This window comes from Gobius niger (genome assembly GCF_951799975.1).
Source record: "Gobius niger genome assembly, chromosome: 20".
NCBI classification, from domain to species: domain Eukaryota; kingdom Metazoa; phylum Chordata; class Actinopteri; order Gobiiformes; family Gobiidae; genus Gobius; species Gobius niger.
The window spans coordinates 15513125-15529160 of NC_136871.1; the positions used below are offsets into that span (position 1 = coordinate 15513125).

At 46.6% G+C, this 16036-nt stretch overlaps 1 protein-coding gene across 1 annotated transcript in view; it reads left to right on the forward strand.

Annotated features, from left to right (window-relative positions):
* Positions 1–6475, forward strand: part of LOC306979476 (potassium channel subfamily K member 15-like) — a gene marked incomplete at both ends in the record, with an annotated part of 36956 nt that extends 30481 nt beyond the window's left edge. Inside the window, one exon of the mRNA XM_079578429.1 lies at positions 6212–6475. Coding sequence (XP_079434555.1) covers positions 6212–6475 — 264 coding nt within the window. The remainder of the gene's footprint in view (positions 1–6211) is intronic.
* Between the last annotated feature and the right edge of the window lie 9561 nt (positions 6476–16036).

Genomic DNA, 16036 nt, shown 5'->3' on the forward strand with positions numbered 1-16036 from the left:
TTGATGGGTTAAGTGGCACTAGCCCAAAGTTAGCTTTGCCCGTTAGCCTGTTAGCTTCTTCTTCGTGATTCTATTCTAATTATTGGGCCTCCGGGTTGGAGCCAGGAAAGCTGCAAGTGTGGTTTTCTGGCCAGAGACACCAGGGGGAGATGAAAGACCCCCCAAACCTCCCATCAACACTTGTATTATAAGGATATATTAAGGTAAACAAATGACTTAGTGCTGCTTTAAGTCCTGCTTTAGATTAGCGGGTCATTTACCAAGCGTTTGCTCATAACAAGTAGACTGTGGAAAAGTCAATAAGTAGCAGAGTAATTTAGGCATTTTGTTTCATTATGTAATGTTTTCTCTTTTACATATCACATTTACTAAAAAAGTAATCCAGGCAATGGGGCAGCACGGTTAGCTGCTCAGCGAGAAGGGTCCTGGCTCGATTCCCACCTGGACGGTACTTTGCTTTCCCCGACTATTAAAAACATGTACAATTAATTTTTTTCTGACCATTAGCCTGGCTTCACATCTGGAGATGGGTCCCCGAGCGCCAGCCTGTGCTAGCTGCACCACTGCTCCTACAGGTCGCCCCAGTGGTTTTGAGTGTGGGCCCAATGCAGAGAACAAATTTTCCTACAGGGATTAATAAAAGTATTCCCTCACCTTATATCAAACGATATTTTTTCTTCGAATGAAAAGTCATAACAAAGAAAGAAAATTGAATGATTATGTATGAGCCTGTTCAACGCCGTACTTCTTGTTAACTAAATCAGAAGATTCACTGTTTCATAACTGAGGGCGGATTGAACGAGGGGATTATTTAGCCCATACTTTACGATTTACCGATGCCTGCAATTGAAGTTATGGCCGGCTGCCGTCCATGAAAGTAAGCACTCAGCATCCCGCGCCGCGCAATACTGCATCTTCCCATGATTGATACTCTCATTGTGTCACTGTGCCACTTGCCAAAATGTCACCACGGCCGTTTAACAAACATGCCTCTATTAATGGCAGCTTGCCCTTGCCCTATATCAACTGCAACTTTCATTTCACCCAGTCTTGGAAAAAACAGATTTATATTCACCATCCCCACAAAGCTGTCAAGGGGAGAAATGTGAGAAAACGCTGTGCAAAAGACGCCAAACATTTGCATCATACCCGTCATTAATTTTGCTGAGAAGCGAGTTGGGATGCAGTGGAATATTTGAGTAAACTTTTCCAAATATGCGGTCGATATATGTTAAAAGGATGACGACATATAAGATGAAGTGAAATCTGTGTGTGTGTGTTTACTCTTCATTTTTGACAGCAGCGTTTCTCTCACTTGAAGTCATTACCATAATCTTTGCAGTCATTGAGTGAAATGCGAACCGCTCCCCTCAAAGCATATTAATGAGAAGGATTTATTGGTGACAACACAGAAATCATGTCAAACCAATGGAGTTCTATTTCTCATCAACATTAAAAAAAAAAAATTCAATATCAAAATCCAGGCACACTTCTTAGAAAGCATGTGTAGCAAGACTCTGCTTCAAATCCGCACGTTATCACCATGGAAACGAGTGACTGTCAATCATCTTTGCTTTGGATGTTGTCAGATATCACTGATGTGTATGTTCTTGAGTTTATTAGACTAGACATATGGTAAGCATAGCCAAAGAAAACATTTTAATGCTTTAGAACTACAGAGAAATGGTATAACCTTTGTGTTGAACATTTGGTCTGCTTTGCTAATGTGAATTGAGCTAAACTTACTATGGCCTATGTTAGTTCACACAATTTCAAGTCAAATTGTATCTTCCCCTCAATTTTCTCTGAGCTTTTTACCATGTTAGAATATTTGAATTTCCTCATCAAACACATACTGTAAATTGGGAGTTGCCTGGTCGGCCATCCACTCCTGCTTTTTGTATCTGTTCTGTTCGCTCTCCTGGTTGATGCATATGATTAATGTGCCTGTCAATCACGCCAATCGAGAATTTTAACAGATCACCTCTGATTCCAGACTCCACGTCTATGTAAATAATAGGAAAAGCGTTTATGCTGGCTGGCCTGGCTAAAATGGGAGTGGTGTTTTGCATCATTCACGTACGTCTCAGGGATCCTATACATATCTGTTTGATTCACTCATAAGCATATGCCCAGTCTCTGTTATACGCCACACGGAGTAACCAATCCTCTTAGTTTTAAAGACCAGACAGCCTCAACACACTGCAATAGCAGGGGCAGGTTTGCACTCTCTACTTTTAAGTTATAAGACAAAATATACTAAGACTACGTTCCCTAAAGCACAATATAAAGGACAAGTATTGATCTGATTCACTGATGGCAACTCACTGAGTCACGCCCAGACGCCTCACTTGCCCTCATCAAGGTCTTCTGCTTTCGTTCTGTTGTTTTTGAGTCAGAGACTGTGTAGCTGTTTTTAAAAAAACAATAATAATATTTCAAATTTCCCAATGTTTCTATAATGCACCTCTTAGGCGCCTCAAGGGTTTGCCGAGGAGAGAATATTCTTCTTCTGTTTATGCAGCACGATTCTTTCTTTAATTAATTTTGAACCTCTGAGTTTTGTTTAATAAGAATGAATAAGAAGACAATACACTGAGCTTTTGCTGATGATTTTAATCGTTGTTATCAAGATCAAAACAAGAAATCATTATCTTGTGCAAGATGTGTCAACAAAGATAGTTGAAACAAAGTTAGTGATGGGTAGATGATGTGTGTGTCACACACTTTCAAAATTGTGTCACACTGTATCACACAGTGTTGGTAGGCTTCATTGTATGGGGCCATCTGGTGGTGAAAAAGCATTGCAGTGAGCCTGAAAAAAGCGACAGTCTGACAACAGACTGAGCTCATTTATTTTCGTTCAGAAATGTGAACCAAATCATCAGGACTGAGCTGTTTAACAGCTGAGAGTGATAACCAGCTGAAAGAGGAAAACTGCTCCGGAAAATGAGAATAGAGACAAATGAATGAGAATGAATGGGTAGTATCAGTGATACAACCATCTGAAAGGGAAGTCATTGACCAATAAATAAAGGATAGTCCTTGTGACAATAACAGGGCACCAGGCATGTTTTTGCTTTTGTTTACTACTGGATGTCAAGTCAAACAACTAAACCATCATAGGCCGTCATCTGACTGAAACTTACGGCCTCTTAATATAAATGGGACGTTCTCCTTACAGAGCTACGTAAACGGTGTAGCAACTAAAGTATGTATGAGCCTATATCTTCAATATGTAATAGAAGAAAAGAGATGGCTCTTGTGCTTTACATTGTGCCATTTATTTAATCATTTTGTTTTCAGAGCGGATTCGCCTCATGCCCAAAGATTTAGGCGGCCTGGGGTGGGCGCTCGAGCCCAGCAGCATGATGTGTAAGACATATACGACACTACGTGATACAAAATGACACAGTGAAAGTATTGGTCACGTGACTTTTCTTAAAATGATGTGTGGTGTGTCAATACCTCGGCTCATTTAGCCCATCACCACTAGAAACCAGTGATGGCCAAAATGGCGCCAGGCTGTGGGCCAGTCAGAATAAACGCTTTACCTATTCTTTACAAAGTCCTGCTTTTGAAGCAGGCGTGGATGGCTGACCAGGCGAGGGAAACGCCAGGAGCGCCATCGACAGCAAATAGCTCTGACTGAATGAAATACAAAGATTGCACATTGATGTCCTGCCTCGGAGCAGTGGAGCTGCAGGTGACTGAGTCAGCCCCGCCCACTGGACCCCCGTGAGCGCAGAACCACGTTACAAAGAAAATGACTCTTTTTTAATTGGTTCAGTCCTGTTAATGAGAAGTCACGATAATAAAGTTTGTCCACAAGAGGTCAGTGTTCAAAGAAAATCAAACAGCTCTGAGACTTTGAAGCTTATGACACTTTTTTGCCAAGAAAGCCTCAAAGTGATACAAGGCTTAACTCGCCCATCACTACGAGAAACTCATGAATGAATTAAAAAGGTTTCATTTCATTTCATTTATGACCATGGTCTGGGTGAATACTCGATTCTGATTGGCTGGTGGGTGCAAACATGCGTGCATTATTTTCGTATAACCGCACATGTAACCCGGTAGTTAAATCCCTGGGATATCACTCCGCTGTGGGAATCGCCATAGCAACGCATTAACACAGCTGATTAGGCTGATTAAGCTGTGTTAAGGCACTATTCAATCAATCAATCAATCAATCAATCAATCAATCAATCAATCAATCAATCAATCAATCAATCAAATTTTATTTGTATATTGTATATTCATTATTTTCAAATCCCACATAAAGTTGTCCCTATAGTTTGGCAAATCTAGGGAGTTTAGTAAATGAAAACAACATTTGTTATAAAATGTTACGTTTGTGGGACCATGGTGTAAGCGGATGCGCTCCGCTGCGCGTCGTGGTGTTCTTGACTCCGCGTCGTGCATTACAACCGTCTAATGCACGGCTCCTCGTTGTTTAATCCTTACAATGTACAATTACGCTTGTGAGCAAAGATGATTGTACCAGACTGTAGCTTTTTCAAGCTTATTTCCATCTGTAGTCCTATGGTTAACTCATTTTCTCATTTTCTCTTATAACACAAGGAAAATAATGTAGCATTGCAGTGGTGACTTGACAGCAGCGTGTCGCAGTAAAGTCCAAGTATATGGTCTGCTAGGAGAGGAAGTCAAATTATTCACCCCCGTTCCCTCTCTGATACACATTCTGACAGACCTCTCCCTGGGTCTCTGAGGACGCATCTGTCAAACCAAATGTGATTGATAGGAGAGTAGTGTCAGTGCTGGATGCTGTGGCAGAGGTCCTCCTCATGGGACAGTTAACAGTGGTCATCCAGCCGACACTATAGACAACACTGGGGCCACCAAACAAACGTCACCCCTGCCTGTCTCTCTTGTAATTCCGTCATGTGCAGTGTTGAGAGGTCAGCCCAGGGCTGACAAGCTCTCAAGAGAAGATGGCTGAATAGAAACGAGTCAAGCATCCATGGTGACATTTGGGTCTGTTCATTGTAAGAAGAAACAAATCTGTGTGGAATTGTTTCAGTTGCAGCTTAGCAATGTTCATTGTATTTACTTGTATTATTAGTATAACTTTTCAAGGTTCCAACCCCCCTGCCGCCCGGTGGTCTCAGGGCGACAGGGGGCGTGATCTCTGGAGAAGTGTGTTCCAGGTGTGGGACAGAAGAAACGCTCCTCGTCACAATTGGGGGTGTCGCCGCTTCAATTCTTGATTTCAATGGCTTCTTTTATCCAGTGCTTGAATTGAAAGTTTGCATCCTGTTAGTGTGTAAAAAGTTGTCTATTGTAAATGCTGTGTAATATTTATGAACAAGGGAGGGGGAGACACTTTCTCGTAACCTCTCCCACACAGTGTGCACCTGTCAGTGTCAGCTGCTGCTGCTGAAGTCACTGTGAAGAGTGTGCTCTGCCTCTGACCAGGCTTTAATACCTTAAATTAATGATTCTTTATGTCGGGTTTGTCGAGCTGAGAATTGAATTGATCTGGTTGTGTCAGAAAGTCTTTTATATTTCTTGATGTTTATTCTGAAACTGCCCGTAGTTTACGTCATTTCCTTTCTGAGCCCATCCCATCCTCATTCCCGACTCTGCGCTCGATGGGATGGTGCCTCGTGTGCGTAATTAATCAAAAGTAAGTGTTGTCCTGCCCTAATCTGTAAATACGACTATCAAACCTGTTGAAGTATTGTTTACATTCACCTGTGTACCTGTTCAGTGTCTTACGTGCATGTTTTTGCCCCTTCGTGGGTATTTCTGTAGTGCGTAGTTTAGCTCTCTTTGAGCCATGCGCCCCTCACGTGAAGGCCGCATGGGGTGCAGTTGCGCCCGCTTCCACTAGAGGGAGGCAGAGACCACCAAATCTATTAAGAACCTACTTTGCCTCATTAGCCCCTGTACATTCGTTGTTTAAAGTGTTTTTGGGCTATTTGACAAGATTAACGTGATTTAGTATTCCAATTAGATGTTTCACATTGGTTTGAATATTGTTTGATACTTTGTACATTGTAATTAATATTATTTTATTCTTTGTTTCTTTATAGACCACACACACACATATGCACACCCATCTACATCCATAAATATTTGTACCCAACTTCATAATAAAGTTCTGCTGCTATAACTTCTCCGCGCCCATCTCTCTGACCGGAGCCCTGTCAAAAGGAAACTGTCGGACCACTACAATTCCCCTCAGAGTGTCCCACTCTATCACATGGTCCTTCGAGCCGGATTCGACAGCTTTCTGGAGACAATATGGAGCCAGGACAACCATCTGCAGATCCAGCAGTGCGTCCTCGATCCCAGCGGGAGACACAGTTACCAGCATCCCTTGCAGACTTTGAAGTTGGGTACACACCGAGAGTCACAATACCTCCTACCACCGAAGCTGAGGAACTCGGAGCCGCAGCCCCAGCTCATGACATCCCAGTCCCTGATCCGCTTTCACTGCTGTCTGTGAGAGCAGAGTCATGTCGTTCCCTGGCATCTCATCGTAGCAGACCGAGATCTCAATGCAGCGCTGGCTCATCAACCAAGAGATCTGCTGCAGAAGGGCTATCCGAGATACAGAGTGCCATGTTGGAGGAACAAGTCAAACGCATGGAGCTAGCAGAAGTGCATCGGCAGATTATGGAGCAGACGCTAGTGGACGAGCAGTGCACTCTTCTTGACAAAGAAGCTAAAGACGCCCTCCATGAGAAGGAGGAACTTATCAGAGAACAAGAACGGCAGAGACGTCGACTTGACGAGAAAGCAGAGATGGCGCACAAGAGTAAAGAGGCTATCACCAGGCATCAGATGTTGCAACGGCGACTGAAAGAGAAAGAGATGGAATTGGCGCAAGCAGCTCTCATCACGTCTTTCCTGGCGGAAGAAGAAATTAAGAGTTCACTTTCCCCCAAGCCCCTTAGTGAATATGATTACGACCCAAGGTCCTTATCCAGAGATCAACATCTTCTACTGCAATCACAAGGTGCGCCTGGACTGCTCCATTCTACTCCATCTACTCATGATCCGCCACCAGTCTCCAGCGCAGTCATTCGCCCATCTGTCTCGACAAGTCTCCCCTCAGTTCAAGTCCAGCCCGCTCCGCAAGTGAGTGCTCCTGCTACTACTGGTATGCTAGCCCAGACACTGCCTACCTACATGACCATGCCTCTTCCTCCTGCAATTCTCAACCCAGCTCCGCCAGCGGTGCCCAGACCAGTCGTGAGTGCTGTCACCTCACATGCTCCAACACTGTCAGTAGCACAGTATATGGCCCCACGTAGCCTGCCACAGATGGTCTACAGCCAAGCCCAGGTCCAATATGTGCCTCCACCTGTTCCACCTCAACAGCCAGTGTTACCAGCTGCCAATACACTGTCCTATCCTTACTCTGCCATGCCACCTTTGCCACAACAGGTGACAGCGCCTCCAGGTTACAGGGCAGCACCGGGCACAGACCTCATGGAGCTCTTAGTTGCCACTTCCTATGGCCTTCCTAGACCCACTCTACCTCATTTCACCTCAGGTAAAGAGTCAGACTTTGCCCTACTCAAGATGGCTTTGGACAATCTGCTCAATACACATTCCCACCTCACAGAGCAGTTCAAATATCAAGTCCTCCTCGATCACCTGAAGTTGCCAAGCGCCTACAAGCTAGCCCAAGCCTACATGCACGATCCTAGACCCTACACTTCAGCCCTTCAGGCTCTCCAAGATAAATATGGGCAACCACGTCAGCTTGTGCAGAGCGAGCTGGGTACCATCTTGAATTTACCTCCCGTAAGATCTGGAGATCCTGAGGCATTTGACAACTTTGCCCTATCAGTACAGGGTCTAGTGGGCATGCTCCGCTCCCTTGAAGGTGAGAATGGCTACGAACTGCGATGCGGCTCCCACGTCGACAGGCTACTCAGCAAACTGCCCACCAACTATCGAGACGGGTTTGTGGAGTACAGCATAAACCGAGGCATCCTGAGGACCGGCACTGATCAGACCTACACACTTGAAGACTTCTCTGTTTGGCTTCAGTTAAAGTCACAAGCAAAGCGCATTTCATCCCGAGCATCTCTGATGTTCCAAGACCAGCCTAAGCCAGTTAAGGGCCAGAGGAAACCCCAGGGTCCTTCATCCAACGTGTTCTACAACACAGAAAGCCAAGCTAAAGTAACCTCTCCAGATCCTACTCACAGCCCAAAGTCACCCAAAGCTAAACCCAGTGTGAAGCCTTACTGCCCGTACTGTGACACCCGAGAACATTACCTCAGCTTGTGCCCCAAATTCAAAGTGCTCACTCCATCAGAGATTTCCACTTGGATTAAAGACAGAGGTTGTTGGAGATGTGGCAGGAACCATAAACCTGAGGCATGTACTCTCAAGAAGCCTTGCCAAGTGTGCAAGCAGCAACACCTGACTGTGCTCCACGAAGTGTGTCCGCAAGAGGCCAAGAAGGTGCTAATGGTCAGTGCTGCTCCCAACACCATCTATGTTGACCGCCCGAGTCGTCCGCAGAGAGTAATGCTGAAGCTAGTAAAGGTGCGCCTGTACAATGCCGAGCACTCCCTGGAAGGTTTTGCCATCCTGGATGACGGATCAGAGCGAACCCTCATCCTTCCCTCAGCAGTCCGGCATCTCCATTTAACCAAAGAGCCTGAAAGCTTGCCTTTGCGTACTGTCCGCCATGAGGTGATTCATCTACAAGGAGCTGCTGTCTCGTTCGACATCTCCCCAGCTCATGCTCCCAAACAAAGGTACAATATCTTACATGCTTTCACCGCTGATGAGCTGAGCCTGTCTGAGCATAGCTATCCTGTCAAGTCACTCATGCGCAGATACTCCCATCTGCAAGGTCTTCCTCTGCCGAAGGTTGACAAGGTCCAACCGCTTCTGCTCATAGGCTCTGACTTTCCACATCTGCTGCTTCCCAAACAACCGGTTCGAGCAGGTCCTCCTGGGAGTCCAGTAGCTGTACGTACTGCTCTTGGTTGGACATTGCAAGGCCCAGCCAACCTCAACCTCACTGGTGAACACTCTCACTGTTACTTCACCATGTCTCCCAACACAGAGCTGCAGCGGCATGTTGAACGACTGTGGCAAGTCGACATAACTCCGTATGCCAACGTGAAGACTGCGACCCGCTCTAAGAAAGATCAGCAGGCCCTAGAGCTGCTGGAACAGCGCACAGTCAAAGAAGAAGTGGATGGAGTGACAAGGTATGCCACTCCACTACTTAGACGCAAAGCGAGCCCCACACTCTGGGCTCCAAAGCACACATTGCTCCCACAGCTACGGAGCACAGAACGCCGTCTAACCAAAGACAGTGCTCTAGCTAACACCTACTGTCAAGAAATACAGAAGCTTGAACAGTTGGGCTACGCCAAACCTCTACCATCCGACACAGTAGACAGCTCCCCAGAATCCTGGTATCTGCCGCACCATGTTGTCCACCACAATGGAAAGGCTAGGATTGTCTATAACTGTTCCTACCAGCACAACGGTCAAAGCCTCAACAGCCAACTGTTGCCCGGTCCGACCTTAGGCCCTACCCTCCTCGGTGTACTTCTTCGGTTCCGAGAACACAGTGTGGCTGTCAGTGGTGACATCAAAGCGATGTTTCATCAAGTTCGCCTGCTGCCAGATGACAAGCCCCTTCTCCGTTTTCTCTGGAGAGGTATGAAGAGGGAGGAGGAACCAACGGTGTACGAGTGGCAGGTTTTGCCGTTCGGAACAACATGCAGTCCCTGCTGCGCCACCTACGCCCTCCAGCGGCATGTGAAGGACAACAGCAGCGGCCATGAGGACATCCTACACCTTGTGGAGACTGCCTTCTATGTCGACAACTGCTTGACCAGTGTCACGAACGCTGATGAAGCCAAAACCATCATCAACCGGATGCGCAAACTGCTATCAGCTGGAGGCTTCGACATCAGGCAGTGGGCCAGCAACACCCCCACAGTTGTTGAGCATCTTCCAGTGGAAGCGAAAGCAGCGAGCACCGAGTTGTGGCTCTCTCAGCCCCGCCAAGATCCAGAAGAGCCAGCCTTAGGCCTTCGTTGGAACTGCCTTACAGATCGCCTTGGGTACCGCCACAGACCCGTAGAGTATTCACAGCCAACTCTGAGGAATGTCTACAAGGTGATGGCAACAAAATACGATCCCCTCGGATGCCTCATTCCATTCACCACCCGAGCGAAGATCCTGATTCAAGACCTGTGGGGAGTGGGAGTTGGCTGGGATGAACCGATCCGACCAGAACCTCTGCTGGATGTCTGGACCCAGTGGGAGAGTGAATTGGTCCATCTTCCACGAGTGGAAATCCCCCGATGCTATGTCCCATCTGTAGCAGACACTGGGGAACCCAGACGAGAGGCACACATCTTCTGCGATGCCTCTGAAAGAGCCTACGGGGCAGTCGCTTATCTCCGCACCCAAGACAATCAAGGTGAAGTTCACGTAGCATTTGTGATGGCCCGATCACGAGTGAGCCCCCGCAAACAACTTTCCATGCCACGCCTCGAACTGTGTGCGGCTTTAGCCGGAGCCCAGCTAGCTAAGGTCATTATGACGGAAATGTCGCTCTCTCCCCAGCAAGTCACTCTCTGGACTGATTCGACGACAGTTTTGACGTGGCTCACGTCCGACTCGTGTCGCTACAAGGTCTTTGTGGGAACAAGAGTTTCAGAAATTCAAGACCTCACTGAAAGCTCGACCTGGCGGTACGTCGGCACCACTGATAATCCTGCCGATGACCTTACTCGCGGCAAATCCTTGCTCGAGCTCAGCCAACCGAACCGATGGATCCAAGGTCCACCATTCCTCCGACAACATCCAGACTCTTGGCCAGTGCTTCAGTTTACAGAAGCCCAAGAAGCAGACGAGGATGAACTTCGAAAGACAGTGTTCTGTGGAGCCACCACCTGCTCTCCAACCACGACACCCATGTCTGATATAGACAACTGGGACAGTCTTCTCAAGGCTACCCATGAGAGCCTTCACGGGGCGGCCAATGACCAGAGCAGGCCCACCATGACAGCAGCTGACGTCCAAGCAGCAGAGCTACATGTCCTCAGACAGGCCCAGAGTGAGTCCTTCCCTGAAGAGGTGGAAACTCTTGCTGCTGGTAAGCCCATCTTAAAACAGAGCCACCTGATCATGCTTGCTCCAGAGTATGATGAAGCTGTTGGTCTGGTGAGAGTGGGAGGCAGACTACGCAGAGCAGGAGATCTTGACCCAGATGCGATACATCCCATCATCCTCGATCCCAAACATCATGTGACGAAGCTGCTCATTAAGAAATATGACAGTGAACTGCTACATCCTGGTCCCGAGCGAGTTTTCGCAGAGATGAGGAGAAGATATTGGATCCTCCGAGGAAGAGAGTCCATCAAACGTCATCAGCACGGCTGTGTTGAATGTCAGAAATGGCGCGCTTCTCCAGTAGTCCCTCAGATGGCAGATCTACCCCCCGCCAGACTCCGTTTATACAAGCCACCTTTCTGGTCGACCGGAGTCGACTGCTTCGGCCCATACAACGTCAAGGTGGGACGGCGCACAGAGAAGCGGTGGGGTCTGATTTTCAAGTGCATGACGACAAGCTGTGTGCACCTCGACCTACTGGAGAGCATAGACACTGATGCTTTCCTGATGGCTCTCCGCCGCTTCATCGCCCGCCGCGGCAAGCCATTTGAGATCCTGTCCGACAGAGGAACCAACTTCCGAGGTGGAGCTGCAGAGCTGCAGGCCAGTTTTGCCGCTTTAGAACTTCCTCTTCAAGAACAGCTGGCCGGACAGAAGATTGAGTTCCGTTTCAATCCCCCTGATTCTCCACACTTTGGAGGAACATGGGAACGAGAGATCAAGTCGATTAAGTCAGCTCTCCAAGTCATCCTCCAGGACCACACCGTCGCCGAACCTGTGCTGCAGACTGTGCTGATCGAAGTGGAGGGAATACTCAACGCTAAACCACTTGGATACATCTCCGCCGACGCTGCTGATCCGGATCCCGTCACACCGAATCTACTGTTGATGGGACGCCGCGACGCATCACTCCCGCAGGCAGTCTACGCGGCCAGTGATCTTCTCAGCAGAAGAAGATGGCGCCACAGCCAGATCCTGGCAGACCATTTCTGGTCCAACTTCGTCCGTCGCCACCTCCCAGACCTGCAGAAGCGGTCGAAGTGGCACAAGGACACAGACAATCTGACTGCGGGCCAGGTGGTGATGGTGGTTGATTCGCAGCTACCCAGAGCCCAGTGGCCCATCGGGAGAGTGGTGAAGACCTGTCCCGGCTCGGATGGACGAGTCAGGGCAGCTGAAGTCAAGATCAAGGGACAGACCTACCTACGGCCAGTCGTGCGCCTTGTGCGGCTGCCAGCCTGGGAGGATGAAGACGACTCCAACTAAGTAGACTTTCCCTCTGAGTTCAAATTTATTGCTAAATTTGGGGGCGGCTATGTCAGAAAGTCTTTTATATTTCTTGATGTTTATTCTGAAACTGCCCGTAGTTTACGTCATTTCCTTTCTGAGCCCATCCCATCCTCATTCCCGACTCTGCGCTCGATGGGATGGTGCCTCGTGTGCGTAATTAATCAAAAGTAAGTGTTGTCCTGCCCTAATCTGTAAATACGACTATCAAACCTGTTGAAGTATTGTTTACATTCACCTGTGTACCTGTTCAGTGTCTTACGTGCATGTTTTTGCCCCTTCGTGGGTATTTCTGTAGTGCGTAGTTTAGCTCTCTTTGAGCCATGCGCCCCTCACGTGAAGGCCGCATGGGGTGCAGTTGCGCCCGCTTCCACTAGAGGGAGGCAGAGACCACCAAATCTATTAAGAACCTACTTTGCCTCATTAGCCCCTGTACATTCGTTGTTTAAAGTGTTTTTGGGCTATTTGACAAGATTAACGTGATTTAGTATTCCAATTAGATGTTTCACATTGGTTTGAATATTGTTTGATACTTTGTACATTGTAATTAATATTATTTTATTCTTTGTTTCTTTATAGACCACACACACACATATGCACACCCATCTACATCCATAAATATTTGTACCCAACTTCATAATAAAGTTCTGCTGCTATAACTTCTCCGCGCCCATCTCTCTGACCGGAGCCCTGTCAAAAGGAAACTGTCGGACCACTACAATTCCCCTCAGAGTGTCCCACTCTATCACAGGTTGGGTTTGGGTCGGGTCTTGTCGGGCTTTATGCCCACAGATTTTTTGGGCCTGATCTGAGCTCTGCATTAGACACATGATAAGTGTGTCTTTGTATACAGCTTCCAAAGACTTACTGTTTAACACAACTGGTGAAATTAGCCTTTACCATATTGAGCAGTACATGATTCTATATTATGCCTCCGTGCTGTGTCAGCAAGTGTCAGCTCTAGAGGTGCTCTGGGCTGGAGCTGAAACAACATCTACTTTCATTACGGCTGCAGTGGGCGTGTATGAATGATAATATCCTACACAACTCAGCGGGACTCAGGCCGAGCACTGGCTTTAAGTAGGTCATAAATGTAATTAGTGTTTACAGTTGGATGGTATAAGTGCTCCTCCAGGATCTATTCTCTGTGTGAAGTTAACACAGGGCTGCTACTTTGAGCCCATAATTCATGTCAACTAGCGCAGACGGTCATTTGTCACTTATTTATCATATGACACACATGTAAATGGATTACTTAGCCGGCTTTAGAGTCCTTTCACTTCTGCACGGCCTCATCTCTCACTCCCACTGCCGCTCTCTCTGTCACCGGGCCGCACTCGTATCCATTACACGGCTCCACACAGTGATAAATCTGTCTGTCAGCAAGACATCATAATCAAATTGTTCCAGAGGTCATTTAACATTGCAGAGGAGGGACTTCACTTTAGCCCTGGGAAGATCAGCTCAAATACAATTTATATGTCAGAGATAAATTGGAGAATGAAACATTTGCGGAGAAAATGAACTGTCGGGCCGACTGAAATAGCCTTGTTATGGCCAACCGTGTCACTTTATCTGCTAAGTTCCATCACCGGTGTTTCAGCCTGCGCTCCCCTTTCCATTTTGCGGTGATTTAAATAATCATAAATAATGTATATGCCAGTGGGATATTGGAGATCTTGGATAAATGTACAGTAAAAACTTCTTCAGCCACTTCTTAACAGCCACTGTATAAATATAGACATAAACACTGCCTGACCAAAACAAAAGTCACCACAAAAAAAGGTCACACACTCTAATATTTGGTTGGACCGCCTTCATAGCCTTGATTACACACGTTCACATTAGCTGTGGCATTGTTTCAAAAAGCTTCTTTAATGTCAAAGGCAGATCATATAATTCCACTTGAAGAAGAGTACTATATTTCCCACGTGTGTATGTATATATACAGTATACCTGTATTTCGGATCGTATCCAAAACTGTGTGTCCAGTGCACACCAGAGATGCTCCAAAATGCTTGAAGGTGTGTGAGGTTTGTTTAGTCTACAGAAAACTGTTGAAGCTGTTTTGGTGTTGGGGTGTGTGCGCTGATCAAATGTGCCAAAGAATATGCCAGTCTCAGCTCAGCCGACATTAAGTGATGCACGTTTTCACCCCCACTCGCCAGCCGGCCCTCTCCTTTGCCCTCGGAGTCTGGTCGGAGGAATAAGGTAGTTTCACAAAACATTGCCATTAGCCTCGGGAGTCTGTCCTGTCCGCTTATTGCGCCAGGACTGGCTCTGCAAGATCTGAAAGTGCCCTCATACTAAGCACAAAAAGTCTGCGTTTAGAAAGTCAAAGATCGAGCACCATGTCTTAGCTGACCCATTTTATTCCCTCTAAGTGATGCCCTCAAGATCGAGCCCCTAGTGTTGCATTGATATTTCACCAAGATGTATTGTATTGTGTATTGATGATGGGAGAGCGTGACCACTGCGCAAAGCCTTCCCCCAGCACATCCCAATGATTCTCAAAGGGGTTAAGGGTCTCTGGGTTCTGTGCCGGCCAATCCATGTGTGAGAATGACGTCTCATGCTCCGTGCACCACTTTTTCACAACGTGAGCCCGATGATTGGCTCTCAGCTGCTCAGAGCCGGACTGATATATTTGGATGTGGCTGTGTGATCTTTGTTTAAACTGTTGTTTTACTGTATCATGTGTAGTGATTTTGTACAGCATGTGAAGTCAAATCAGCGCATTGGGTTTGAAAGTCCTCTCTTCTGTGAGGCACCAACCCTGACCTGCATGCTTTTACTCTTCACTAATAGTTTCAATACATGTAAATGCACAGGTTTTTGCTTCGCTTCATACCGCGATGCGTGGATGACAAACTGTACCTTACACTTTCATGAAAGCCAGGGTAGCTGCGCTCTTCAAGAAATGTGAGCAATTCATATATTGTCTTTTTAAATTGGACCTCGTGTCTGTATTAAAGTTTTGATGATGATGAAATGTCTTGAAAAGCAGTGTTATTTTTGTTGCTAATTGAAGAAGAAGTCTTACATAAACTCCAGGTTACTGATGGAATGGTCAGCTGCTTATAAGGAATGAAGGTGAGAGCAGAGAGACGGTGTTATTTTCTCACAGTGGCTGGGTGAGCTCCAATTGCGCATAGGTACAACATGCTTATGTTGACTATTGGGGGCTTTCTTTCTATCGCTAAGCATTCCCGCACATTGTTTTATGTTTAGATGAGCAAACTTTTTTGTGTTGTAATTTGCCTGTAAGCTTGAACTCTTGAACTCCTATATTGTAGCATGAATAAACAAGTAAAAAATAAATGTTTGAGGACAGCTGTGTGTAATGTACAAACACACAGAGGGCCCATTGTGCGAGCTGCAAGCGAGTTGTCTGTAGGTACACTTTGCCAACATCAAGGCCCGTGTCCTCTCAGCCTCTGAAGTGGAGTAAACATTTACAAATGAATAATTGATTAAATCTGCATTATTTGGGGGAAGGACTGGGGAAATATGCATGTTTTGGGTTCTTCAAAGACATACCTTATGCATAAGTAATGTTTTCTTACTTTCAAGTGTAAAGTCCCACTTTTGCCTCAGGTATTCCATCTCCTGG